The 27638-nt window shown below is 49.1% G+C and overlaps 1 protein-coding gene across 2 annotated transcripts in view; it reads left to right on the top strand.

The window, feature by feature from the left end:
• Window positions 1-19854, top strand: part of PGM1 (phosphoglucomutase 1) — a gene marked incomplete at both ends in the record, with an annotated part of 28584 nt that extends 8730 nt beyond the window's left edge. Inside the window, 11 exons of one of the 2 annotated variants that reach the window (XM_080622936.1) lie at window positions 1972-2229; window positions 6529-6691; window positions 7339-7485; window positions 9095-9220; window positions 10262-10452; window positions 10883-11037; window positions 11500-11615; window positions 15350-15485; window positions 16861-17044; window positions 18598-18732; window positions 19765-19854. In XM_080622936.1, the coding sequence (XP_080479062.1) occupies window positions 1972-2229; window positions 6529-6691; window positions 7339-7485; window positions 9095-9220; window positions 10262-10452; window positions 10883-11037; window positions 11500-11615; window positions 15350-15485; window positions 16861-17044; window positions 18598-18732; window positions 19765-19854 (1701 nt within the window). Of the gene's footprint in view, window positions 1-1971; window positions 2230-6528; window positions 6692-7338; window positions 7486-9094; window positions 9221-10261; window positions 10453-10882; window positions 11038-11499; window positions 11616-15349; window positions 15486-16860; window positions 17045-18597; window positions 18733-19764 lie in introns of those variants that run through there. The other variant, XM_080622937.1, reaches the window with a different exon arrangement.
• Between the last annotated feature and the right edge of the window lie 7784 nt (window positions 19855-27638).

The raw sequence follows: 27638 nt of genomic DNA, 5'->3' as shown, positions 1-27638 counted from the left end.
GCTCCAAGCCCCTGTGTCCAACCTGGCCTTGAGCACTGCCAGGGATGGGGCAGCCACAGCTTCTCTGGGCAAGAGAAGTTGTGGAAGCCTAATGACAGACACCTTCCTCCCCAGCTTTATTTACCTTGATTCCTCTGTCCAGTACATGTACACTTAATTAAACGAGTTCCTAACCCTCCGAAGGCCTTTTCCCTAGCAGGAAGTCCCTGTGCATCTCCTCTGTGTAGCCATGGAAGTTGGTAGGTGGCCTGTGCCTTCTTCCTGTCGCTTAATGCCGGGGCATTTCGCGGGCAGTAAGCTATCTCGATAGGAATAAGAAGGGAAAGAGCTTGCTTAGGCCTTTCCTGCCAGGGGACTGTCTGGCGTGAGGCTTATTTTGAGAGCTGGAGTTTGTTTTCGCCGCCGCTAGAGGGAAACCTGTGCTTTTGCATGAAAAGAAAGGGCGTCTCAGTTTCAGGATGCTGAGCTTGTAGGGATGTATAAATACAAACCCAGCCAGATCCAGGACACTGCATAACCCAGGCAACCCCGCTGCTGGTGTAATATATGTGTTGTCATACCTCGGTGTGGTTTGGTAGGGAAAACAGAGGAATTAAGGAATCAAATTCTGAGCCCATGCAACATAAATTGCTCCTGGGGCTCTGAGACAAGGGGCTCTGGGTGGATCAGGCAGCTCAGTTCATGTGTGGTGTGTTCCAGTCAGCATCCTGCAGCATCCCACCCTTTGTCTGAGCCAGTGCTTGCCCCATGGACTGTGGTGGGGTTCCCACAGATGCCTCTGTGAGCAGATGCTTTCTGAGAGCAAACCTGAATGAAATGCTTCTTCCTTAGGAATTAATTTGCCACAATTCATCTGTGTACACATCTCCTTTCCCCCCCTCCTTTTTACTAATAGGACAAACTGAGTCATTACAAAGTGTATGTTCTTTAATTGCTCCAGCGATGTCTATAAATTGCTTCCAGCAGCTCAGGCAGAGGAGTCCAAGTGTTATTGAAGATGTTTGGAGGAAACTGATGGCAATCTAGCATTCAGAGTTACTTTCCCCATGTTTAGGAAGGTGATGCTTCGTAAAAGTTTCTTGGTGTACAAGTCTCTTCTGTATGTGTTGAGGCTGCACCCAAACAAATAGCTTTGTCAGATGTAGTAGGTTTTTGTGGTTTTAATAACTCTGGGTGCTTATACTGCCCTTGGTGAGACTTGTGTGGGTATTCAGTTGAAACCATTGATCACGGCTTTTTAGCTACTCTGGGTTTTTCTTGGTCATATGAAGATTTATCCACTGTTCATCGTAGATAATACCCCTGTGTCTGAGGGGGAACCCATGGAGAAGTCAGGTTGTTGGAGCAGGAGTTGTATGAGCAATCTGTAGGTAACAGATCTGTTGCCTTCCATTTTAAGAGTGACCTTTAACTCACCAGACTTAGCAAAATGCCTCGGGCCGGGTGCTGCGGTGCCCACTGGAGGCTCACCTCACGGGTGCAGCGTGACAGTGGCCCTGGCCAGCGGCTTGGCACTGCCCTGAAGCTCTGCCTGGCTGGTGGTGACCATGCCAGGGCAGCGTCAGTGCATCCGAGCTGAGGGCTGAGCTGCTTTCCTTCCCCAACACCCCTGTCCTAAGGGAGAACAGGATGGATTGACAGTGCTGGGCTCCGGTGGGTGATAGCACAGAAGGAAGAGGGGCTGTGCCTGCAGAAACCAGAAGATGAGAAAGGAGACGAAACTCTCTTTTCCCAGTGAGGGATGGCAGCGTGGAATTGTGTATTCTCCGTGACATTGATCCTCCACAACAAGTGCAAGAAAACGTCTTCAGTTACAGAAACCACATTCAGCTGGAGGTTCAGGGAGTTATTTTTGGAAGCTCAACGACTTCACTGAACTTCTGTTTAATAGTGGGCCATTGCTGGTGTCAAGATTGATTTTTGTATTGTGGCATAATTGGCTTTTTAAATGCACTTGTGTGGAAAAAGAACATGGAAGACGCTCCTCTGCCTCTGTTGACTGTGCCAACAGCTCCCTACAATGACCAGAAACCAGGAACCAGTGGATTACGGAAGAAGACCTTTTATTTTGAATCCAAGATGAACTATTTGCAGAATTTTATCCAGAGTATATTTTATTCCATAGACCTAAGAGATCGACAAGGATCTTCTATGGTAGTTGGAGGTGATGGGAGATACCTTAATAAGTCTGCAGTGGAACTGATAGTCCAAATGGCTGCTGCCAACGGGGTTGGTAAATGTTAAATGCCTAAATTCCTATAGTTGTGTAGCTGATAAATGCAGAAAACCATAGTAAATTAGTCACTGCTGTGATTTAATTTCCCCAAAGACTTTACTCAACTGGTAACAGTTAACTTTTTAATGGGAAATCAGTTTGGTAGGACAGAAATTGGTGTTTTTTCACTTTGAAGTGATGTGGTTGGATAGAAGCATGTGAGAATACACATGCTGCAGAGAAAAGAAACGCTGCTTGGGGTTTGTGTGCTCTTGCTTTGTGTTTTGACATGCCACGAGCTACTGGCACTTGTGGAGTTCATAGCCTCTCTGTCAGATCCTGTTCAGAAGTGAAGTAAGTGGTAGAGCCATGGCTCGCTGTTCTGTGTGGCTGGGCAGAAGCTCTTTCAGCATGGGTCTGAGCTGCTCAGCAAAATGAAAGGTAAACCAAGGTGGTTTCTTTCCCAGTGGTTAAGTTGTGGCTGTGTGATAAATACTGTGGGAGCCTTTGAAAATTGAAATAAGATGAGAGTTAGGAACTGAGTGGCAACCTTTACAGTGTTCTCTGTGTGGAAATCTGTGTTTTGGAAGCAGAACAGAAGGCTTGTCTGTTTGCAGCAGACTCTTGGGCAATGCGGTTTTGTCTGTTTCCTTCTGCTTTTTAAGAAGAAAAGACTCTGCTATCTGTCCTGGATCTCTTAGGGCGGAGCAAGCTTTATGCTGAGAGACCTGGCTCTTAGGAATTTGACAGAAAAACCCATCTGATCACAACAGGGTAATAAGTAGTGACTGGGAGAATAGAAGGAGAGAATTATTTTGCTTTTTAAATCAAGATATTTTCAACCTTTTTGGGGAAAAAATATCCTTTGGCATTGCAAATGAATGTATTGCTCTAAAGTCAGTGTATGGGCTGAGCAGGAGGGCTGGGAAATGTGCACAAAGAGCCAGGCCTGCTGCTTGGACTGCTTGACAATAGGACAGATCTGCTGGTAAAGGTGAGATAACACTGATCCTCACCAGCTGAGGCTTTTCCCATGCATTTCGTTCCAGCAATGTGGCTCTTGTCTGGTTAAAATCTAGTTTCACTGCTGGTTCTGGTATTTTTGTTGGTTTTCTGCAGTCTGGCTAATACCTGTGACTATCAGCACTGTGCTTTATAGAATAGAAGGCATGAGCCAAAGGATTCTTTCCAGTATAAAAAAACCCATAAGGAGGGTGTGTGTATTGTGTTTTGAGTATGTGAAAATCTCCTTGGAGGCGTGTACCAGAGACAGGTATTGTTAAAGTCTACAAATGTGGGATCAACAGGATTTCCAAATTGCACCAAGCATATTGATAGCATCACATTCCATGCTTTTAATGAGGATTATTTGGTTAAAGGAAATTACCAAGGTAGTTTGTTCACTTAACCTGACTTGCATAAAGAGAAGTGTCTCTATTCAGAGACTGTAACTGTACCACAGTGTATAGGATTGGTGCATCTTGTGATGCATCACTTTTACAGCAAGAGGATGCCTGGCCTGGAAAATACGTTTTTGTTGTGAAAGCATCAGCCTGTGTTACTGGGGGAGGAGGTAGGCTGCAAGAGGTGTCTTGCTTGTGTGCATCTTAGTGGGGCTTTCAGTAAAACTGGGGTAGAAGTGTTGCCTGGATTGCTTCAGAGTGCTGTGACACAAAATCACTGCACAAAGTGGGTCTGTTTGTGAACAGGAGAAGAGAAGGCTCCCGGGAGACCTTACAGCAGCTCCAGTGCCTAAAGGGGCTGCAGGAAACCTGGAGAGGGGCTTGGGACAAGGGCCTGTAGGGACAGGCCAAGGGGAATGGCTTTAACCTGCCAGAGGGAAGACTGAGATGAGCTCTTAGGCAGAAGCTCTTCCCTATGAGGGTGCTGAGGCGCTGGCCCAGGGTGCCCAGAGAAGCTGTGGCTGCCCCATCCCTGGCAGTGTTCAAGGCCAGGTTGGACACAGGGGCTTGGAGCAAGCTGCTCCAGTGGAAGGTGTCCCTGCCCGTGGCAGGGGTTGGAGCTGGAGGAGCTTTAAGGTTCCTTCCAACACAAACCAGGCTGGGATTCCAAGATTTCATCCTTAGTTTTTTCTTGTGAGAATTTCCAGAGAATTAAAAACTATCAAGTGTGAATTGCTCAGTTTGCTGCTACACTGAGCAACCTTTTCCACAAAGGATTTAGCACTGAATGGGTGGGAATAACATCTGAAAACCTCTGAAAGCCAAGGAGGACCCCAAATCAGAGAGTAGCACATCTGGAAACAAGTTTTCCTTCTTTTCCTTCCTCATAGCTGCAATGCACGGGCAAAAGCTGCAGTTCAGGTGTGTGGGGAGGTCAGGTTAGGTAAAGCCAAGGGATTTGATGTGTTCTCCAGCTCTCCTGCAGCTGATGTGTGGTTTGGGAGGGAAACTCCCTTGTTTTGCCAGTCTTTTCCAGCATCCCTTGAGCTGCACATGAGGCCTGGAAGAGCACTGATGCAGAGGGGTGTTGTGGCTGAATGTGACCCTCAAAGGGAAGCTGGGAAACGAAAGAATCCCAGAATCCCAGGTTTGAAGGGACCTCAGGGATCATCTTATCCCATCTTCCTAAGCAAAGCATGACCTCTAGTAGATGTCCCAGCATGTTGTCCAGATGAATCTTGAAGTCTTTAGCATATTTTACTTTCTGAGTTTATTGTCTATGTTGAAGCTGATTAGAGAACAGGTATACCTGGACACTATTCGAGGGACTATCTGCTTTTGTTCCTGGCAGAGCAGAGAGACAGTGTCATGAGGATCAGCTTCACGTGAGCATGTGTACCCATCTGTCATTTGGATGTGCACCAAAGGAGCTTATATCACATAGCAGTACAGAAAGTGTTTGCCCAGATAATGCTCCTTTTCCTGCCATTAGGAAGATGAGGTTTTAGAGAGGAGCTTCCTGGAGACTGCATTAATTCTTGGTGAAACTGAAGCACCACAATTTGGAGGCTGGAAAGAGCTTTCACTTTGGGTTTATAAGCTGCTGTTTCAGGTTTATGCTTATTGTTTGGTGGGGGTGCAGCTCTTTTAGCAGCACCTTGCTCACCCATCCCCTCTGTGACAGCTGTAGCATGTAAGAACCTGTTGGCAGTGAAGCTGGGGCTTAGCACCGGCCAGTGCCATGGGAGAGGAATCACAGTCATCCAGTGCCCTTGGCTTAACACCGAACCTGGGCCTTCAGTCTGGGAATGCTGCTTTTCTTTGCTGCTTTATCCTGTGTTTGAATGAAATTCCTCCTCTTTCCTCAGTCATATATAGAGTTTAATCTCTGTGGTTGACAGAGAGTAGCCTGGTATTCTCTTACATCTCTGTCACCTCATTAACAAAGTCTATGTTAAGGAACATGGCTTATGTTAAGGAACATGTTCTTCCAGATAAATATCCATCTTCTGCTTTATTACATCAACTCCAGCAACCGGATCCTGATCATGTTGTACTGCTTAGCACATTGTTCTGGATTTAATCCTGGTGATAGAACTGAATTCATGGGAAGGAGATGTGTTACCGCCGCGAGTCAGACAATCTGCAGCTGCTCCCATGGGAATAGAGATGATATTCAATTTTTGTTTTGTTTTGGCTTCTCTCAGTCCCATTGTGTCTTTTGAAAGCAAAGTTCAGCACCACAGCCAAAGGGTGGTGTGCTGGGGTTTTGTTTAGTTGTTGCTGAGATGCCCCTGGAAGGTTCAGCTCTCCAATGCAAGCTGCCATTTCCACTTGGGCTGCAGTGTTAGTAAAGGAAAATGCTAAAAAAGCACAACAGAATCAAAGAATCATAGAATGGTTTGGGTTGGAAAGGACCTTAAGATCATCCAGTTCCAACCCCCTCCCGTGCGCAGGGACACCTCACACTAAACCAGGCCACCCAAGGCTCTGTCCAACCTGGCCTTGAACACCGCCAAGGATGGAGCATTCACAGCTTCTCTGAGCACCCTGTGCAGTGCTTCACCATCCTCACAGTAAAAAACTTCCTTATGTCTAACCTGAACTTCCCGTTTCAGTTTGAACCCATCACCCCTTGTTCTACCACTACAGTCCCTAATGAAGAGCCCCTCTCCCTTATCCTCGTAGGACCCTTTCAGATACTGGAAGGGTCAGATGCTGCCCTTCACTGTACACAGCAGAGAGCAGCAGCAGCCTCCCAGAACAAGCTGTTTGTTTGCAGAGAAGCAGCACCTCTGCCATCAGCATGCTCCTGGGGCTCTGCTTTACCTGTCACCAGTGGGGTTTCATGGGTTTGCTGGGTTTAGGTTTTGGGGTTCACAGAAGTTTCTTTTGCTCTTTCATTTTCAGATTGGCCGCTTGGTCATTGGGCAGAACGGCATTCTCTCCACACCAGCAGTGTCCTGCATCATCAGAAAAATCAAAGCCATTGGTGGCATCATTCTGACAGCCAGCCACAACCCTGGTGGCCCCAATGGAGATTTTGGCATTAAATTCAATATTGCCAATGGAGGTAAGTTTGCTTTGTCCATAAAATCCCAGACTGGTTTGTGCTGGAAGGGACCTTAAAGCTCACCCAGCTCCAACCCCTGCCACGGGCAGGGACACCTTCCACTAGAGCAGCTTGCTCCAAGCCCCTGTGTCCAACCTGGCCTTGAACACTGCCAGGGATGGGGCAGCCACAGCTTCTCTGGGCACCCCGTGCCAGCGCCTGAGCACCCTCACAGGGAAGAGCTTCTGCCTAAGAGCTCATCTCAGTCTCCCCTCTGGCAGGTTCAAGCCATTCCCCTTGGCTTGTCCCTACAGGCCCTTGTCCCAAGCCCCTCTCCAGCTTTCCTGCAGCCCCTTTAGGCACTGGAGCTGCTCTCAGGTCTCCCCTTCAGGAGCCTTCTCTTCTCCAGGCTGCCCCAGCCCAGCTCTCTCAGCCTGGCTCCAGAGCAGAGCTGCTCCAGCCCTCGCAGCACCTCCATGGCCTCCTCTGCCCTCGCTCCAACAGCTCCACACCCCTCCTGTTGGGATTTGAGGCCATCCCTGCTCTGTGAGACATTCCTCTCCTAGGGAGGTATTCCCAGCCCCAGATGTTTTGCTGTACTTCCGAAGCACACTCCTCTTGAAGTCTGATTCTTTAACATCTTCCCCCTTGCCCATTCTATCCTGCAGGTCCTGCTCCTGAAGGTATCACAGATAAAATCTTCCAAATCAGCAAGAAAATTGAGGAGTATGCAATCTGCCCGGATCTCCAGGTGGACCTGAGCACCATTGGGAAACAGCAGTTTGACTTGGAGAACAAATTTAAACCATTTACAGGTAAATGACAGCTCTTCCTTTTGGAAAGTTTCCTTACAGGTGGATTTAGCATGGGCCTGCCATGAGGACATTTGGTGTTTCTGGAGGACCGATGTGGCCATTCTGACCTCTCCTGCTCAGCCATTGGATAAGTCAAACAGGGACATTGCTCCTGCATTTATTACTGTCTTTTTTTGGCCTGCATCATAACCTTGTGTAGGTACTTTAGTTATATCACTGTTTCTGTCCTAGAGAAGGTTGGACTTCAGTAGGTAAATTTGCTCCCCCAAACTTCCCCAGACACTGTTTTGTCTGTAAATCTAGCATTAACATGTGCTTGCAAATCAGACAACTCTGCAGTTCAAGTGCATTTTCCTGATTAAAAATCACAGTGTGTAATCTGTGTAACTGATTGCTTTTCCCATAATTCCACATATAAAAGCTGTCTCTGTGAGTGGGAAAGCCGTTACATTTCACACATGACTTTTGTCAGTCAGCAGTGAAACATGAAATGCATTAAAAAGGCTATTGAAGAACACTTGCTGTGATGACTTATTTCCCATCTCCTGGTGCCCTATGCTTGGAATTGAAAAAAGTAAATTCAAAGATTCTAACAGTTGGTATTTCTCTCAGTTCTCATCTCTGTGGAGTTTTGATGTTAATGGTATTTTCATGGCTCTGTCTTTATACTGCCTGGTAGTTGCAAAGGTGCAATGTTTTCCAGCTGTTAGGTGCACAGTTCCCATTGAGTTTGGTGGAAATCTGAGATCTGTTTATGGTTTTATATGTATATATAAAAAAGTATAAATACATATATTAATATATTTTATATATATTTGTATATATCTGTTTATATATATATAAATTATATATATATAATATTTGCTTCCCCTTTTCCTTTAATCCCACTCTCCAGGTAAACAGAGTAGGACTAAGCCCTCTGGAAAGAAGTCCAGGGAGCCATAGCTGTAACACTGTTTGTCTTAAGGATTTTGTTGGTCTGTTTGGTCTGTACCTAATTAGCAATGACAGCCTGTGATTAAATTCTCAATATAGGACCATTATTTTACTGTCTTTATGAAATGATTCTATGGGATGTTTAAAGGCTTTATAGTGAGCCTTGGCCCTTTGTACCAAGGACTGTCAGCACAGTGCCGTGTGTAGCAAAATTATCATTGCGTCCTAGACTGGTTTGTGTTGGAAGGGACCTTAAAGCTCATCCAGCTTCAACCCCTGCCACGGGCAGGGACACCTTCCACTGGAGCAGCTTGCTCCAAGCCCCTGTGTCCAACCTGGCCTTGAACACTGCCAGGGATGGGGCAGCCACAGCTTCTCTGGGCACCCTGTGCCAGCGCCTCAGCACCCTCACAGGGAAGAGCTTCTGCCTTATACCCAGTCTAAATCTCCCCTGTTTCAGTTTGAACCCATCACCCCTTGTCCTATCAGTACAGTCCCTGATGAAGGGTCCCTCTCTGGCATCCTTGTAGCCCCCTTCAGATACTGGAAGCTGCTCTGAGGTCTCCACACAGTCTTCTCTTCTCCAGGCTGAACAGTCTGAACGGTTGCTTTTCTCCAAAGATTTTGAACTGTGAGAACTGGTCTCCATTTACTTTGTCTTTTTTTTTTCCAGTGGAGATTGTGGACTCGGTAGAGGCTTATGCGAATATGCTGAGGAACATCTTCGACTTCCATGCGATAAAAGAACTGCTCTCAGGGAAGAACCAACTCAAGATTCGCATAGATGCTATGCATGGAGGTAGGGGTTGACTTGGGTCTGAGGTATTGCTGGGGGCAGATATCCCTAGGGCTTTACCACCTACTTCAGAGAGCAAGGTTAGCTTCTGGAATTTATATCCATCACTTGTAAATCTGGGGTATGTTATGTCTGGATTCAGGAATTGACCTAGGGCAGAAAGATCGGTGGGTTTTGGAGGGGATGCTGAATGGCTCACATGTATCTATCCACACTTAACAGATGGAGGAGGTTAGCACTGGTGCTGTCATCAGAGCTGTCCTGGAGGACCCCACATCAGTCAGTGTCCCATTGAGGTCACAGCAGTTAGGCAAAGATCTTCCCGTAGGTATCTGAGTACAGAAATGGCACCATTAGACTGTTTTATATGATTGAATATAGAATCATAGAATAGTCAGAGTTGGAAAGGACCTTAAGATCATCTAGTTCGAACCCCCCTGCCATGGGCAGGGACACCCCACACTAAACCATGCCACCCAAGGCCTCATCCAACCTGGCCTTGTGAGTCTCTTTCAATAGACATTTTCAGGAGCACCCTTGCTTTCCTGCATCTCGTTTCTCTTGTCTCCAGATCATTCCCATTCCAGTGCTCACTTATTTTTTATTGCCTACATTATTAGTGTTTGAAAGCAGTAAATCCTATTGAACTGCTGGATATCTGTGAAGCACATGTGCATTTTGGTCTATTATGTGGTGATACTAATACCTTGGTGCCCTCGTGGCATAAGCCCTTCACAGTGGGGTCCTGGCTTACATGTGGAACCCCTAGCAGAGGCTCATCCTTGCTTTTAAACCCATGAGTGGTTTCCCTTATTTAGTGGGACAAACCCCCAGCTGAGAAGCTGCTTTGGCAAGAGCCTGTGTGCCTGGGTGGGTCAGGGTTAAGCACACCTATGTGCTGCTTGGGTCTTTGATGTAATAATTTGTGCTTTACTACCATAAACTACATAAACTGACCCAAACTGACCAGACCAGAGAGCTGGGTGGTTACGTGGCTGGTGCTAAGGGCAAAGGCTGACTTGTTTCCATGTTTTGCTGTGATAGTTGTGGGCCCTTATGTCAAAAAGATCCTGTGTGAGGAGCTTGGAGCCCCAGCAAACTCAGCTGTGAACTGCACCCCACTGGAGGACTTTGGTGGCCACCATCCTGACCCCAATTTAACCTACGCTGCTGACCTGGTTCAGACCATGAAGACGGGAGAATACGACTTTGGAGCTGCCTTTGATGGAGATGGGGTAAATGGGCTGTTCCTTATTCACCTTTTTGCCCTTAATCAGCTATGGGGACTGACTGCTCAGCTGCTTTTAAGTAGAGGAGGATGAGGGCAAAGACCTTTTATTCTCCCTCTTCCCTTTTCAGTTGTGAATAGAGGTGAACCACTTGCTGCAATTTGCCACCACGGCAATAGTTGGCTCCTATGTTGATGCTGAAGTCCAAACTGTGTTTAAATAGCTTTAAAAGCTGTGAAAAATCAGCAGGAAAGTGAAATCCTATCCAGGTGCTATTTAACTGTGTCAAAACTCTGCATTTATTTCAGTGCAGTCAAGAAACCCTCTGTGAGTCGCTGGCTTTATGGGCTGTGTCTGCCAAGCAGAACAACTTCTGCCGCTGCAGCCGCTCCACACTAAGCATGGATCAGAGCTGTTCCTCTCTTGTCTTCCCCAGGATCGCAACATGATTCTTGGGAAACACGGCTTCTTTGTGAACCCCTCCGACTCCGTTGCTGTCATCGCTGCCAACATCTTCAGCATCCCATACTTCCAGCAGACCGGAGTGCGCGGCTTTGCCCGGAGCATGCCCACCAGCGGGGCTCTGGATAGGTAGCATCCATCTCTGTGCATGGTGGGAGAGGGGAGCCCAGCCAAGGAGAGGGACTGTCCCTTTTTTGTGGTGTAACATAAATGTCTCCAGTGGGAATGAGTGCATCTCACAGGACCATCTTGTGGTCCATCTGAGGGGTGAAGCAGAGCCAGAGCTGTTATGTTTATATCTACTGTTTAATTGTGCGAGGGGTTGGAACTAGATGATCATGAAGCTCTCTTCCAACCCAAACCAGTCCGGGATTCCATGTTCCCACCTATTTCCAAACCTTATACCACAATGAAACAGGTTTCTTGGACAAAGAATTGTTCATTATAAAAACCAAGCCAGTGGCATGACCTGCCTTCAGTGCTACACCAAAAGCCATGCTTGGTACCGGCTGAAGCTCCTGCTGCAGTATTACACATGGGAGTGCTGAGAGTCCAGCTGTGATGTGACTTTAGCCTTTCTTACCTTTGAAGGGTGGCCCAAGCTACAAAGATTGCTTTGTATGAAACTCCAACTGGCTGGAAGTTCTTTGGAAACTTGATGGATGCAAACAAGCTGTCTCTGTGTGGAGAGGAAAGCTTTGGTACTGGTAAGTCAGCGTTCCTGATTTCACTAAGTGTGCTATTATTCCTCCTCTTAGTTCTTTGTTGTGGTGGGTAGCTTGGGATTTATCTTTCATGTATAGTTATTAATGCTTCTAATTAATTACATCTTAAAAAAGCTTACAAGAACCCTTGGTGGAAACAAACACGAAGTTTAGTCAGGCAGGAGCTAGCTCTCCTTTCAGTTAGTTAGGAAGGCATACATAGATATGCAGGAAGTTTAAGGGCCTCTTTACTAGCCCGGTCATTGAGTCTATGGGGATTAAGTGCAATGTTAAATGTATTTTTCAACTCTTGGTGGCCAGGAAAACCTTCTAAATGTTTTCATTTCTGGAAAGAAATATGGTTTGGAGCATGCAGTTTTATTAGGGAAGGTTTCAGGTCACTATTAAATCTCTGAGCTTAATAGGGCCCTCATTTTCCTGTTCGAAAAACAAGGTATGATTTATAAAGTTTAAATTAACACTTGCCTTTGAACAGTCGGAGCAAGTTATTGGGTTACTGAGAAACAAAGTGAACATCTTAAGGAATTTACTAGGGGTGTGCACGTGACACACAGCCATTATTTGTGCAGGGAAGTAGAAGTGAACAGGTTTTGCTCTGCGTCGGCGCGGCGTGCTCAAAACACGCAGTGTTCCTGGGAGGCCTCGGCTGTTCCTGAGCTCTCCCATGGCATCTACCACATGGTTTTAACATCCTGACTGTGGAAATGGAACCTTCCCATTAGGTCAGCATCTAATTCATGCACAAAGGCTGAGTTTTATCAGGTCTGAATGCCCCCAAGGTCTCGTTTTTCCTGTTCCCTAAAGACCTCTGAAGACCAGGGGGCAGTTGGCAAGGCACAGGGTCCTGAGGGAATTAAGGTTGGATGATTTCAGGCTCAAACCTTGCGTGTTTTCATTCCATCACCCCATATTTCACAAAAACATTTCAGCCTGTGTGGGGGTGTCTCACAGAAAAGGGATGGCCTCAAATCCCAGCACAACAGGGACTGGAGCTGTTGGAGTGATTCCAGAGGAGGCCACAGAGATGCTGCAAGGGCTGGAGCAGCTCTGCTCTGGAGCCAGGCTGAGAGAGCTGGGCTGGGTCAGCCTGGAGAAGAGAAGGCTCCTGAAGGGGAGACCTGAGAGCAGCTCCAGTGCCTAAAGGGGCTGCAGGAAAGCTGGAGAGGGGCTTGGGACAAGGGCCTGTAGGGACAGGCCAAGGGGAATGGCTTTAAGCTGCCAGAGGGGAGACTGAGATGAGCTCTTAGGCAGAAGCTGTTCCCTGTGAGGGTGCTGAGGCGCTGGCCCAGGGTGCCCAGAGAAGCTGTGGCTGCCCCATCCCTGGCAGTGTTCAAGGCCAGGTTGGACACAGGGGCTTGGAGCAAGCTGCTCCAGTGGAAGGTGTCCCTGCCCGTGGCAGGGGTTGGAGCTGGATGAGCTTTAAGGTCCCTTCCAACACAAGCCATTCTATGACTCTGCTGTGTGGAACTGGGGTGCAGGACTTGACAAGAAAGAACTACCCCAGCTTTTCTGTAGCTGAGGAAATGGGATCACTGGGTGCCAGCAGTTTGCTGCAGGGCTGAAGCAGTCTTCAGTGGCAATGCTATTGCAATCAAATGCTATTCTGATACGTGGGATTTGGCCTCAGGAAGAAAGGAGGAGTTTCACAAAACGTGATATCTGTGTAAAGAAATCTTGAAGTATGAGCAAAGACAGATTTTGGGAGCTTTGCCCTGAGTGATTTCAGCATGCATTAAGTTTACATTCTGAACTTTGGCTAATGAGAGGGCACTAGCATTTCACTAAATAAATAACAACAAAAAGCACCAAATGATTCATGCAGCTGCTGATAGGAGATGGTCTCTAATGAGCAGCTCTCTAAAATTGTTTCCATCTTTTACTGTATGAGCAATGAGCTCACAGCTTCTCTCCCTCCCCCAGTAGCTGAGTGACTCTGCATTACAAACAAAAGTGACTCCATTTGCAGCAAGGGCTGAGAGTGGTCTGAGACTTTGGCCATGTAGCAGCATGAGTGGGCAGGAACTGAAGCAGTCTGTGGGGGGCACAGAAAGAGCCTGGGAGTGCTGGACCCTTCCCCTGCAATGCAAAAGGGGTTTGTCCGTCTGGCAAATACACTTTCAGGAATGAAAAGGGCAAGGAAGGTTGTTTGATAGCAAGTTAATGAGGAACTGTTTGGAGCCGGCCACAATGTGAGTGCTGAAGGGGAGAGAGGTGAAGGAGCAGGCAAATAGACCCAGTAAAAATTGAAACAAACTGTGCCCCGGTGGGACTGGAGTCCAGGAGCAATTAGAGTAATGCGACATGACAGAATTCCTGCTTGCTTCCTTGGGTATTTGATTCCAGCAATAAGTTGATACATCACGTGGGACTTGTGTTTATGTAGCATTCCTCTCCATCACCTCTGCACAGCTCTCTCTGCTGTAAAGGACCCTGAGGATAATTTATCACTGTGTCCACAATAGTGGGATTTATGCACAGCCCCACATAACCCATGCCCCAGCCTTTTCCCCAGGTGATTGCCCACTCTGGCTACCCTTGAGAGGGCAGAGTGGGAGCTCCAGAGTGCTCTCTGCATACCCTGGCTCCTTGGGATTCATTAATACCTGTTTGGAGGTTTTCCTGAGCTCAAACGATAAAAGCCAGAAGCTGTGCATCTGTGGAGCACTCGCAAGCCAGAAGGCTGGGGTCTGGGTTGGGTGTATTCTGGGCTGCCATTTGATCCTTGTTTAATTTAGGTGCTCAGGGTGCTGGATAAGTTGCAACACCCTCTCTGGTTTCCCAAGGGCCCTGGTGCCGTGCGGTCCCTGTCCAGTGTGCTCCCAGGGCAAGGCTGGGATTCCTGCTCTCTGTGAAGTGCTTGCTCTGGAGGAACCCTCTTCCAGCCACACCAGGGTCTTTGACAGCCTTTATGGGATGGGCATGTGCAGTTGAGAGGGGGCACAGGGCTCTCCTCTGGGTCCCCACACGAGATGGAGTGTCTCCTCGCACTGCTTGTTTGCCAGACCTGGTGTTGTCTGATGGGTTTTTATCTCTGTTGTGGGGTGATATCTTCCCTGTGAGGGTGCTGAGGCGCTGGCCCAGGGTGCCCAGAGAAGCTGTGGCTGCCCCATCCCTGGCAGTGTTCAAGGCCAGGTTGGACACAGGGGCTTGGAGCAAGCTGCTCCAGTGGAAGGGGTCCCTGCCCGTGGCAGGGGTTGGAGCTGGATTTCCAACCCAAACCATTCAAGGATTCTCAGATGCTAATTTCGGAGTCGTTAGGGTTTGGCTTCCTCAGCAAGGGCTGACATTTTTCTTGGTGCTCAGCCAGAATATGTGCTGTTCAGGGTATGCTGATTTGGCAGACAGTTCATGACAGCTGCTTGAGGAGGTTGATGTTAGTCCTTCCTGAGCTGTTCCTTTGCATTTCCCTCCTTTTTTTCCTTCTTTCTTTTGATGACCATTTTATCCCCATTGCTTCCTTGGGAACAGAATTAAGGATCTGTGAACAATGAGTGTGTGTGCGTTAAAAGAGGCTGAATGTTTTATTTGGGCCGTAGCTAAAAGCAGATGATATCTTGAACCGTTTTAACAATACAGCAGGGATCAAGCTCATGGAATAGCTTCCATTTGTGTGTCTGTACAGCTGCCAGTTGGATGGAGAAGACAAGGTAGGGCCGTAGCACAGGCTCTTGCATGAAAAGAGGTGGGAAACGTGTTTGTGCTGTGGCTCCCTGCAGGCTCTGACCACATCCGTGAGAAGGACGGGCTGTGGGCTGTCCTGGCCTGGCTGTCCATCCTGGCCACCCGCAAGCAGAGCGTGGAGGACATCATGAAGGATCACTGGCAGAAGTACGGCAGGAACTTCTTCACCAGGTGGGGCAGACACCACGCACTCACCTCCGTCCTGTGTCCGACCCTCCAAGGTCAGAGCCCCACGCACTGATGGCACCTGCATGTGCCACCACAGCACAGTTCCTGCCTCCTTACACGTGCTGATTGCAGTGATTTAACGCCCCCCGAGCAGTTTGCTGCAGTGTGGACCATAACTGGGTTAAATAAACCAGCAGGTGCTCACCTTAACCTGTCCCAATATCTGGTTTAGGATTTGTTATTCTAAACAGGAATTTAATAAGTATCAAAGGCTGCAAAGGCTGTGCCTTTTATATATGCAAAGTCTTTTTTTGTTCTTTTAATGGATATTTTTGTCTTGCAAAAGTCTTTTTTGCCATTGGAACAGGATGTTTCTTGAGACTACAAATCCCAAGTTAACCTGTAACGTCTTCAGTGATGGCAATGTCTTATTGAATGGATGCATGGCTCCTAGCCTGTTATTCACCTGGTTGAATTTCTGTCCAGTCCCAAAATACTCTTAATTTCAACTGCAGTAGATATGGAAGATGAAAAGGGAAGTGAGAACCAGCCTGCACCAGGCAGAGGTGGGAATGCTGTGTGGGGTGAATGCATTAGGCAGAAATCTTTCAGCTGGGAATACCTGCCTGAAAATTGTGTCTCAAATTGCCAAATGAAGGAATTTGCCTTTTCCTTCTTTTTCCCCCAACACCACAAAGCCAGCACACAGCTGAATGTGGAAAACATGCCAAAGCCTAGAACAAAAAGGCAGTCTTTTAGTACCAGAGGTTCGCCTGCAGAGCAAGCAGTGCAGTAGTAGCAGGTTAGCAAGCCCATGCATGCTCCAGCCAACCAGCTGGGGAATAAAAGCAGCACAGATCATGCTGGGAATCAGAACGCAAAGTCTCACATCCTGATGTGCACTTCAGCCTCTCTCTGCTGCCTCTCTTACCTGGGTTAGAGAGATCAAAGCTGGCACTGGCGGGTTATCCTGGCTGCAGTCACACCTGCAGTTTGCTGTGGATGCACAGGAGGATGTTCAGGCAAAGGTTTTATCATGAGGAACCTGCTGAGATCCTGACATGGATAAATTCTTTGCAGTCAGTGTTGCTGGAGTACAACACAACGATGTTGTACAATAGCACTCAACCTGCACTTTCATCTCTTCTGACACTGAATGCTGGGGATGTGTTGTGGTGTATCCCAGGGATTTGTATTGGATCATAGCCATGTTGCTACATGCAGATCCTCCTCTCTTTTCTCCCTGTCCTCTCCTCCAGTAAAGAAGTAGAGCACATCCATGGGGCAGACCACAGTGCTACAACAAGGACATCACAGAACATTCCTACTCATGACAGTCTCCCCTTCCTAACCTTTGTTTTGTGGTGCCTGCTTGCAGATACGACTATGAGGAGGTGGATGCCGATGCAGCTAACAAAATGATGAAGGATCTGGAGGCGGTGATGTTTGACCGCTCCTTTGTGGGGAAGCAGCTCTCATGTGGTGACAAAGTCTACACGGTTGAGAAAGCTGATAACTTTGAGTACAATGATCCCGTGGATGGAAGTGTCTCCAAAAACCAGGTGGGCACAGCCTGGGCTGAACGTGGCCTCAGAGGGGTATCGTGCTGTGTATTTTATAGAATCATAGAATCACAGAATAGTTAGGGTTGGAAAGGACCTTAAGATCATCCAGTTCCAACCCCCCTGCCATGGGCACGGACACCTCACACTAAACCAGGTCACCCAAGGCCTCATCCAACCTGGCCTTGAACACTGCCAAGGATGGAGCATTCACAACCTCCCTGGGCAACCCATTCCAGTGCCTCACCACCCTCTCAGTAAAGAATTTCTTCCTTAGATCCAATCTAAACTTCCCCTGTTTCAGTTTGAACCCGTTACCCCTTGTCCTGTCACTACAGTCCCTAATGAAGAGTCCCTCCCCAGCATCCTTGTAGCAGCACAAATGCAATGGACAAAGTCAAACGTTGCATTTGTCCCTTGGAATGTTGTTTCTGCGCTGTGTTTGCTGGTGGGATTCCTGCTCCACGTGAGGGAAATTGCTGCCTTGGAAAGGGAAGGGTCTGGAGCCTGCTCCAGCTCCAGCAAGGCTTGGAGGGGGAGCAGAGCTTCTATACAGCCACCCTGAAGGGGAAGGAATGATGGAACTGAGTTGGGGGGGGTCCTTTGGATGCTGGGCCACCACCTGAGGAATGGGTTGTGCTGAATGAAGGGTTGAAACCGCACTGGAGCACAAGGAACAACCCCCCCCGTTCAAGTATCATCTTGTCTCTAGCACCAGACCCCCAGGTTGCTATGAGCAAATCCTCCCTCAGTGCATTTGTCCTCAAGCTGGTGCTGCTCCCATGTGCTTGTCCCTAAGAGGGCAGGTGGTGGTGCAGAACGGCTGTAATGGGGATGGAATTCCAGGCTCCAGAAGTCACGGGGCTATTAAATACCTGTGAGATGAGTAACTTGTCAGCAGAGATTGAAATAAAAATGTCCTGTAGATGGATTGGTTTGGCAGCATAATGTGGAAGCATAGTAAGTGGGAAGGAATAATGGAGAAATCCTGCAGGAATGATTGCCCTGCCTGTGGAGTGACAGGAGCATTTTCTTTATGTCCTATTTTTGTGTAAGAGCAATGGGTTGGTAATGCTGTGTGTGACAGAGAGTCACAGAATCACACCATCCCAGGTTGGAAAGGACCTCAGGGATCATCTGCTCCAACCTTTCCTTGCAAAGTAAGACCTAGGCCAGATGTCCCAGCACTCTGTCCAGCCAAATCTTAACAGTGGCCAATGCTGGGGAACCCCCCACTTCCCTGGGGAGGTTATTTCAATGGCTGACAGCACCTGGCTCTTGTTTCCATCCAAGCAAGTGCTGGGGTGAGGGATCTTACAGCAGCAACACACTTTGTGTTCAGGAGCTCTAGCAAGTTCTCCAGAGTGGATTAAAAGGGACACAAGCTCCTTTGGAAGTGGGGAGGGGATAATGGAGTTTTCTGTGGCTCCCTAAAGAGGAGCTCAGGGATCATGCAGGTCAGACACAGCCATGCTGGACCTTATGGAAAACGCTGTGGGTTCCCAAGAAGCACAAGGCTCAGAGGCTTCTTTCCTCCCCTCCTCTCGTACCAGGGCTTGCGGCTCATCTTCTCTGATGGCTCCCGCATCATCTTCAGACTCAGCGGTACCGGCAGCGCGGGGGCCACCGTGCGGCTCTACATCGACAGCTACGAGAAGGACCCGCAGAAGATCCACGAAGACCCTCAGGTGAGTGCTGAGCCTCAGCCATGGCACCGCTGACTCCCTTGGGCCTCCCTAACAAGCTTAAACCTTTGCTTAGCACTGCATTGCTTAGAGCGGTGTGGAGGTGTGAGGTGTTTTGGCTTTGGTATCTTTAATCCCAATCTTTCATCTGTTTATACAATAGATGTGTTTAAGAACCTCCTGCGTTATTTACTCAGAATCCCTCGCAGCTGCTCCTGCAATCCCACATGAGAATTCCTGTTTGTTTACGTTACAGCTGTGGCTGGTTGCAGGTGTGGGAAGACACTTTTTCAGTCCTGAACTCACCTTGTAGTTGAAATGTTGCATCACTGGGGATAAAATCAGCTCATTCCTATACAGAATGTGGGAATTGTCAGCCCCTTTAGGCACTGCAGCTGCTCTCCCTTCAGGAGCCTTCTCTTCTCCAGGCTGACCCAGCCCAGCTCTCTCAGCCTGGCTCCAGAGCAGAGCTGCTCCAGCCCTCACAGCATCTCTGTGGCCTTCTCTGGCCTCACTCCAACAGCTCCACGTCCCTCTTGTGCTGCTGCCCCAGAGCTGAATAATGCACATTCTTTACAGCATCATTTAGAAATGCTGCTGACCTCTCTTGTAGGCACAGGAGGAAAACAATTCTCATTTTCTATTCCCCAGCAAACACTCCTTGAGCTCTTTTTGTGTAATGTGCTGTGCTGTCATTGACAAAGGACTCAAAACCCCACGTTCTGAGAGGCACAAACTGAACTTGGGATTTAATGGTGCCAATGGCACAGCAGAGTTTGGAGTACGGCACAATGAGGGCGTCACCAGCAGCACTGGGGCTGTGCTGGGGTTTTCTCTCTGAAGCTGCACGTGGTGGTAACACCACATCCCTCACCGTGGTGGCCCCACAGCTCCCATTGTGAACCTGAAGCAATCCTCTGACCAGCAGTGTCGGGCTTTGGGTGTCCCTGGCTGACAACAGATGCCTTTGAGGGAAAGGTGGACACTGTGTGCGCTCTGCTCCATGGTTCTGAGCCACCTCTTTCCTTTCTGCAGGTCATGTTGGCACCTCTCATTTCTATTGCACTGAAACTCTCCCAGCTGCATGAAAGAACTGGCCGCACTGGTCCGACCGTCATCACCTAAAGGCTTGGTCAGACACCGCGCTGGATGCTCACGAGTGAAGGAAGTCAGCCTGTCCCCTTCTATTGCCACATCTGTCACTAAAAGAGGAATATTAGTTTATCTCTGTATGTAAGAACACTATTGAACTGCTCAGAATAGCCAATAAAGCCCTGCCCCTGTCAACACTTGGTGTGCACATGGCAGTGCTGCTGTTCTGCGCCGCACAGCACCGCTGGCAGCTTGTGTGGTGCTCCTTAGCCCAGCCTTTTGCTTTAGCAGATGTACTTTCCTTTCTTCTGATTCAACAAAAGGCTCTAGAAATCACAAAGACACGACATTCCTCAATAATACAGAGGCTTTTTTCTGCCTTGGAAACTTTCCTGGAAAAGAAGCACGAACACTTTTCCCTGTTAATAGAGTCTCTTAACTGTGATGCCTCTGAGTCAGTGAAGGCTATGTATTAGGGCTGAGTATTTTTCACTCAAGTGGATTTTTCCCTTTCAGAACAAATGATATAAATTGATTTCCATTTGCCTGCTCTATAAGAAAAACCTACAACGAACCCTCCACACAAGAATGAGCAATAACAAGTGTTGCAGGACATTAAAGTGACATAGGCCACAATTACTGTGCAGTGCTCTGTTAGGGTTTTTGCCTCCCTTACATCTTGAAAGGCTCCTTTTGGAAGAACAAAAGATTGTTTTGATGAGCTCATTTGGTTGAATGTGGATGGCAAGATCATAGAATCCCAGCCTGGTTTGTGTTGGAAAGGACCTTAAAGCTCATCCAGTTCCAACCCAATGCCATGGGCCAAGGACACCTTCCACTAGAGCAGCTTGCTCCAAGCCCCTGTGTCCAACCTGGCCTCATCTCAGTCTCCCCTCTGGCAGCTTAAAGCCATTCCCCTTGGCCTGTCCCTACAGGCCCTTGTCCCAAGCCCCTCTCCAGCTTTCCTGCAGCCCCTTTAGGCACTGGAGCTGCTCTCAGGTCTCCCCTTCAGGAGCCTTCTCTTCTCCAGGCTGACCCAGCCCAGCTCTCTCAGCCTCTCCTTGGAATAATCAGATTTGCTGGCATTAATGCTCACTGTCTTTTCCAAGGGCACAGAGAAGGGTCACTCTGGATACAGCTGTCACTCTCCAGTGTTAACACTTTGCAGCTGCACCTTCCAGCCCTTTTCCAGGAAGCCATCCCCTTGGAGCTGTGTTCCTGCTCCTGGCCCAGCTGGCTGACTTTGCCCTGGAGAGGACCAGACCTACTGACACAGAGCCCTTCATCCATGGAGGTGACACCTTCCAGCAGCAGGGGGTCTTGGGAAACAGCCCCAGGTAAATCCACAGGACCCCTTTTGATTTAATCCCTGCATCTCAAGGCTATTACAGCTTAAGATATGTTAGTAAAGTGTTAGTGGGAATGAGTGCAGGTGTCTTTCCTCTTTTGGTATGCCTTTGTCACCCAAACAGGTGGGGAAAGCCATCACTGTGCCCTTTCCACTGCAGCCCTGTTCCCTCCATGCTCTGGTTTTGGACCAGCCATTGCCTTTGTGCTGGATGGATTCAGGAGAACACCAAGAGTTTATCTGGATAAACGCCGCGTCAGTTGTCTGAGGAAGCAATGCTTGTGCTTGGAGTCTGGCCACAGACTATGGCAACCAGGATTCCTCTTGACAGTGAAAAATAGCAGGGGTGGAGTGTGGGTTCCTCCCACTCGGAGGGAAAAGGGAAAACCAAACCCAAACAACCCGTGTATGTGGAGACAGACCAGCTTCCACCCCAGCATGAGGCAGTGAGTGCTTCACAAAACCAGATGCTGAAGGTCGGTCTCCAAAGTCCATGTGTTGACAGTGCCAAGGGCCATCACCAAACCGCTGTGTGCCACTGCTGGACTCCTGCAGCTCCTTCCTGCTGCGGCGCTGCCGATTCCTCCCGCTCACAATCTGCCAAGTGAAAGGAAAACGCCTGCAGGCAGCACAGGTGCCAAGAGCTCCACGAGGCTGCTGCTTCCAGGGAGCACAAAGCCTTGCTCCGAGTGAGCCATGCCACATCACTGAATCAAACACAACAGAAGAAATCCAAAGTCCCAGCAAACACCAAGGGGACAAAGGGCAAAACCCCCATTTTCAAGCAAATCAGTGCTGTGAAACCTCCTCTCTGAGAAGCTGTGGCTGCCCCATCCCTGGCAGTGTTCAAGGCCAGGTTGGACACAGGGGCTTGGAGCAAGCTGCTCCAGTGGAAGGTGTCCCTGCCTGTGGCAGGGGTTGGCGCTGGATGAGCTTTAAGGCCCCTTCCAACCCAAACCAGGCTGGGATTCTGTGATTCCTTGCTTACATTGTTACTGCTGACTTCAGGTTTCAGTCTCTAATTGAAGCCCTTGTTCCCTGAGAGTACTGGGTACTGGGCTATGTTTAAAACTCCTCTTTGCTGCTGCTTCCCAGCTCACTCTTCCCTTTTTAAGCTGCAGGGGAGGTTTGTAATTGTTATAATGGAGAAACCATTTGGCATAGTTGGGGCTGCAGCCATGACTCCATTTCCACACTGCATGTCAGGCAGGGTTAGCATAGATGCTCCAGTGACTTCTGCCAAACGAATCCCTCTGGAAGCATGAGCTGCACGGGCAGGAAAGGGCAGATGCAGTCAGCAAGGAAGCTTCCAAATTAATCCGGGGAGTCTCCTTTCTTCTGAGCACTTGAAGACCAAGCCTAAATCTACTTGACAGCTTCTTCTGGAGGGACACATATGGCACGGAAACATTGGATCTTCTGATAAATAACAAACTTGAGAACAATGTAAATTGGCGAGTATCAAATAAGAGGTGAAATTACATTTGCACCATATAGCTTTGGTCTGATTCAAGCCCCTTGAGCCCAACGCTTCCCTTGCTGGGGTGGGATCGTGAAGGGTTTCCTCACTGCTGGCTGCAAAGCACTAAGCCAGGGAGCTGGGATGAGTGGGGGAAACCAATTTGGCTGCTCTAATTTGCTTTTAAGCATTGAGTGAACAAGTGACCCCAGAGTTTATGCTTGGCCTCTTTTTAAAGCAGGTCAGTCCTGAGTTCCCTCTAATGCAATCATGAGTGACTTTCAAACTGTGTATTAAAAACTGCTCCCTTGCCCCTAATGGTGCAAGGAGCTCCCTGGCAGTGCGCAGCTCTCCTCAGCTGGGACTCTGACTTCACAGAATCCCAGCCTGGTTTGTGTTGAAGGGACCTTAAAGTTCCTCCAGCTCCAACCCCTGCCACGGACAGGGACCCCTTCCACTGGAGCAGCTTGCTCCAAGCCCCTGTGTCCAACCTGGCCTTGAACACTGCCAGGGATGGGGCAGCCACAGCTTCTCTGGGCACCCTGGGCCAGCGCCTCAGCACCCTCACAGGGAAGAGCTTCTGCCTAATATGTACACACCTCTACGTCCCTCTTGTGCTGCTGCCCCAGAGCTGGATCAGGACTGCAGGGGGGTCCCCCAGAGCACAGCAGAGGGGCAGGATCCCCTCCCTGAGCTGCTGCTCGTGCTCTGGGGGTGCAGCCCAGCACACGGGGTGGGTGGGAGTCCATCCTCTTCATCACACGATGCAAAGCTTCCTGTGCTCTCATAGCTTTACGTCAGCTGCAGTCTTCATCCTTTCCACTGCACTTACAGCTCCCAGCAGCTGCTGAGTGCTGGCAGGTCTCTGAGTACACAGCAAGGGAAGGAAACCTGGCTGGTGGAATGGGATACCTGGTCCCACTGCGAATACTGGAGAATTCCATTCTGTGTTCAGAGGTTCAGTTAGTCATGATTTTCCCAGGAAATACACTTTTACTCTGGGCTGTGCTACAGCAGATTCCCTCCAAGCCAGTGATTCCGCACAGCAACAGGGAAACACCTTTCATGGGCTGTGTTTGCCAAGGATGCGGCAAGGGAGGTGTTTGCAGAGCCTCAGCCCCTCTCACTGATGGGTATTCCCAGGAGAAATTATTCCTGCTCTTCCTTTGCTTCTCTTCAGGCTCAAGCTTTAGACTCCTGCCCCGGAGGAGTCCAATCAGGTCCAGATGTCTCGCTCCTCGTATGTGTTCTAATCTTTACCCCGAGTTTATGTAATGCAGGATCTCCTTTCCGTGCTCCATTTGTGCTGTGCAAAGATGAAAACGCATCACAAGAGCTCACTGACAAAAGGAACCATGGCCATACACAGCGTGGAAATCAGCCACCAAAGTGCCTCTCAGGGAGTTCTGGTCCCACTCTGGTGGGTCTTGCAGAGGTGCCATTGCCAGGTTGACAGGCAGCAGGGGGGTGATGGTTTGAGTGGCTGGTGTCAGTGAGCACAGGCACCAGAGGCTGGACCTTTGTGCTATGGGCAGAAAAGCTCCAAACTCCTCTTGTTCTGTAGGACTGCTGATGTTTCACCTGTGGATGGGTTCTCTCCAGATGGCAGCACTGGTAAAGTGTCTCTGATGGACCCATAGTCTTGTTACACCTCACTTGTGATTTCACCCATACTCCAGGTGCTCATTCACAGGTCAAAATTACTGCATCTTTGAAGTCCTCAGTGAGTGCCCACGCCACCAAGCTGCTCCCCAGGCGTAGCTTCCCAAGTCCAAAGCTGACACCCAGCCTGGTAAACCAGAGGTCACTCAGAGACTGGTTAAAACAATTTAGGAAAATCATAGAATCCCAGCCTGGTTTGGGTTGGAAGGGACCTTAGAGCTCACCCACTTCCAACCCCTGCCATGGACAGGGACACCTTCCACTAGAGCAGCTTGCTCCAAGCCCCATCCAACCGATAGCATCTAATCATGGTATTGCTTAGGAAGACTTTGCACCAACTCCAAATCAATTCAGCTCCTTTGCCTCCATTATAAAGGTTATTCTGGAAGCACTGTTAAAACCCCTTCAGACTCTGCTCCCTTGGGTGCCACAGGGTGACTTTAAAATGTGCTGAGGCTCCTACTGTGGTGTAGAGCTCCCTGCTGAGGAGTCATCCCTCTGCCTCAGGTCCCAGTGAGTCTCCTCGCACCCAGAGCAGAAAACAAGGTAAAAACCCCAGATAAGATGTACAGGGAATAAATGAGCAAAGCAAGTCCCAGTGTCCCAGGGAGCGCCTGTGGGAAGCTTTGAATCATTTGACTCCGTGTTTATCCACGGCTCCTGGGAGACGAGGGGAGCTGGAGGGAAGCAGAGGAGTTTAGGAAGTTCGCAAGCAGAGTGCTTGTGTTGTTTCTGGCACTACATTACCAGTCATGTGTGTCCCTTTGCAATGCCATTAACCTCCCATGGTGAGGCTGGGAGGCCTTTGGGGATGATCAGCTCCAGCGCTTCCATGAAGGATGACACGGGCAGTTGTTGCTGCAGCAGCAAGGCTTGGGCTGCTGGTTGGAGCCAAAAGAGATAGGGCAGGATCCAATTATGTAGAATGAACCTGATAAATGCTAAAGCACTGGAGACAGCCCCTGTTGGAATGAAAACCAGCTTTGATCTCCAAACAGTGCTGGTGGATGACTTGCTCAGAGAAAGGTCCATCCATAACCCAGTCACTGGCATCAAGGCAGCTTAAGTGGAAGACCTGCTCTGGCTATGGAGGATCCCCACTGATGCTGGGGAGCACACATGGGGCTTTGTTTTCTCCTATGGGGTTACTTGCCTGCAAGGATCATAGAATTACGGACTGGTTTGTGTTGGAAGGAACCTTAAAGCTCATCCAGTTCCAACCCCTGCCACGGGCAGGGACACCTTCCACTAGAGCAGCTTGCTCCAAGCCCCTGTGTCCAACCTGGCCTTGAACACTGCCAGGGATGGGGCAGCCACAGCTTCTCTGGGCACCCTGTGCCAGCGCCTCAGCACCCTCACAGGGAAGAGCTTCTGCCTAAGAGCTCATCTCAGTCTCCCCTCTGGCAGGTTGAAGCCATTCCCCTTGGCCTGTCCCTACAGGCCCTTGTCCCAAGCCCCTCTCCAGGTTTCCTGCAGCCCCTTTAGGCACTGGAGCTGCTCTCAGGTCTCCCCTTCAGGAGCCTTCTCTTCTCCAGGCTGCCCCAGCCCAGCTCTCCCAGCCTGGCTCCAGAGCAGAGCTGCTCCAGCCCATGCAGCATCTCCATGGCCTCCTCTGCCCTCGCTCCAACAGCTCCACGTCCCTCTTGTGCTGCTGCCCCAGAGCTGGATCAGGGCTGCAGGGGGGGTCTCCCCAGAGCACAGCAGAGGGGCAGGATCCCCTCCCTGAGCTGCTGCTCACACTCTGGGGGTGCAGCCCAGCACACGGGGGGGTTCTGGGCTCAAGTGCATACTGAATCCAGGTCATGGGGAGCTTCTCATCAACCAACACTCCAAGTCCTTCTCCTCAGGGCTGCTCCATCCAGCCTCTGTTTGTGCTTGGGACTGCCCTGACCCAGTGTTACACACTCATCCAGGAAGAGGGGAAGAAGAGAGAAAGTTTTCTGTATCTTCCATTCTGACAGTGCAAAACTGGATGAAACAGGAGTCAGAGACTATAAATCTGTCCTGTCCCAGTGCTGCCTGGAGATAGAAGCGTGAAAATACTCTGTAATTACAGTCAGCCCCAACGCAGGGGTTTTATGAGGGCAGTCAGCAGATGCTCAGCTCTTCCAATCCATGGCACAAAAGTAAAGAATGGGATTTTTAAGCAATGCCAGGGTTTAATTCGGGTCAGTGACAGTTTCAAGGTGTTTCTCCCTTCATAAGGAATTCAGATTGCTTCAGAGTCTGCCACTTGGATGATGGAGGGAAAATGCATATATACATATATGTTTGTATTTAAATGATGGTCCTGTGTAGTTCCAGATGCCTGCATCTTTCAGGGTGAAGCATAGCCTTTCACAAAGCAGAAGAAAAGCGTCAGTTCTATGCAGTTAAGGCTGAAGAAGTGAATTAGTACAGAAGTGTTATTTGAAACAGCTAAATAGGAGTCTATTAGGATGCCAGAATGGATTTGGCCCAGTTAGGCCCTGCCTGCCTATTTGAGGAGTACCTGAGCTCCAACCAACTTCAGGGGGTCTGAGTGAGCCCCATGCTCACTGGGGTTTAGCTTTGGGTGTCCTGATAAAATCGTGTTTGTGGAAGCTGAGAGGTTGTGTGGGAAGCAGGGCAGTCAGTGGGTTCAGACAGCTGAGGGACACGTTTCCAAATGAAGGGTGGCAGGTCCAGCCTGTGTTCTTTAACCCAGCTTATTGAAAATGAGAACCATTCTGTTAGACATTCCTAGCACATCCTGGTTTGCAGTGTTCCCATTAAACCCCCAGTATCAGAGATACCCTCGGACTTCCTGCAATCCAAGGACACTTTCCTGAGTTTAACTTCTCAATGGGCAGCACACGGGTAACACACCTACCAGCACATCGCTGTTGTCACTGTCTCAAGTGGTCACCCTCCTTCGTGTGTCTCTTCTTGGTGACACCTGGAAATCTGTGGACATATTTGAAATTGGATAGAGATGTGAGTTAGCAAAGATGTTAAATACTGTGTGCAGTGTTAAATACTGTGTGCAGTGTTAAATCCTGGGTGCAGTGTTAAATCCTGGGTGCAGTGTTAAATCCTGGGTGCAGTGTTAAATCCTGGGTGCAATGGTGCTTCACTGCAGCATGGCAGAGAGAGAAATCCTGGTGAGACTGCTGCTGAAGAATGGTGGCTCTGGGAGCTCAGCCCTTAGAATCCCAGCCTGGTTTGTGTCGGAGGAGACCTTAAAGCTCACCCAGCTCCAACCCCTGCCACGGGCAGGGACCCCTTCCACTGGAGCAGCTTGCTCCAAGCCCCTGTGTCCAACCTGGCCTTGAACACTGCCAGGGATGGGGCAGCCACAGCTTCTCTGGGCACCCTGGGCCAGCGCCT

Source organism: Psittacula echo (assembly GCF_963264785.1).
Source record: "Psittacula echo genome assembly, chromosome: 7".
In the NCBI taxonomy this organism is placed as follows: domain Eukaryota; kingdom Metazoa; phylum Chordata; class Aves; order Psittaciformes; family Psittacidae; genus Psittacula; species Psittacula echo.
The sequence above is the reverse complement of the archived record's forward strand: the minus strand, read 5'-3'. Positions and strand labels throughout refer to the sequence as shown.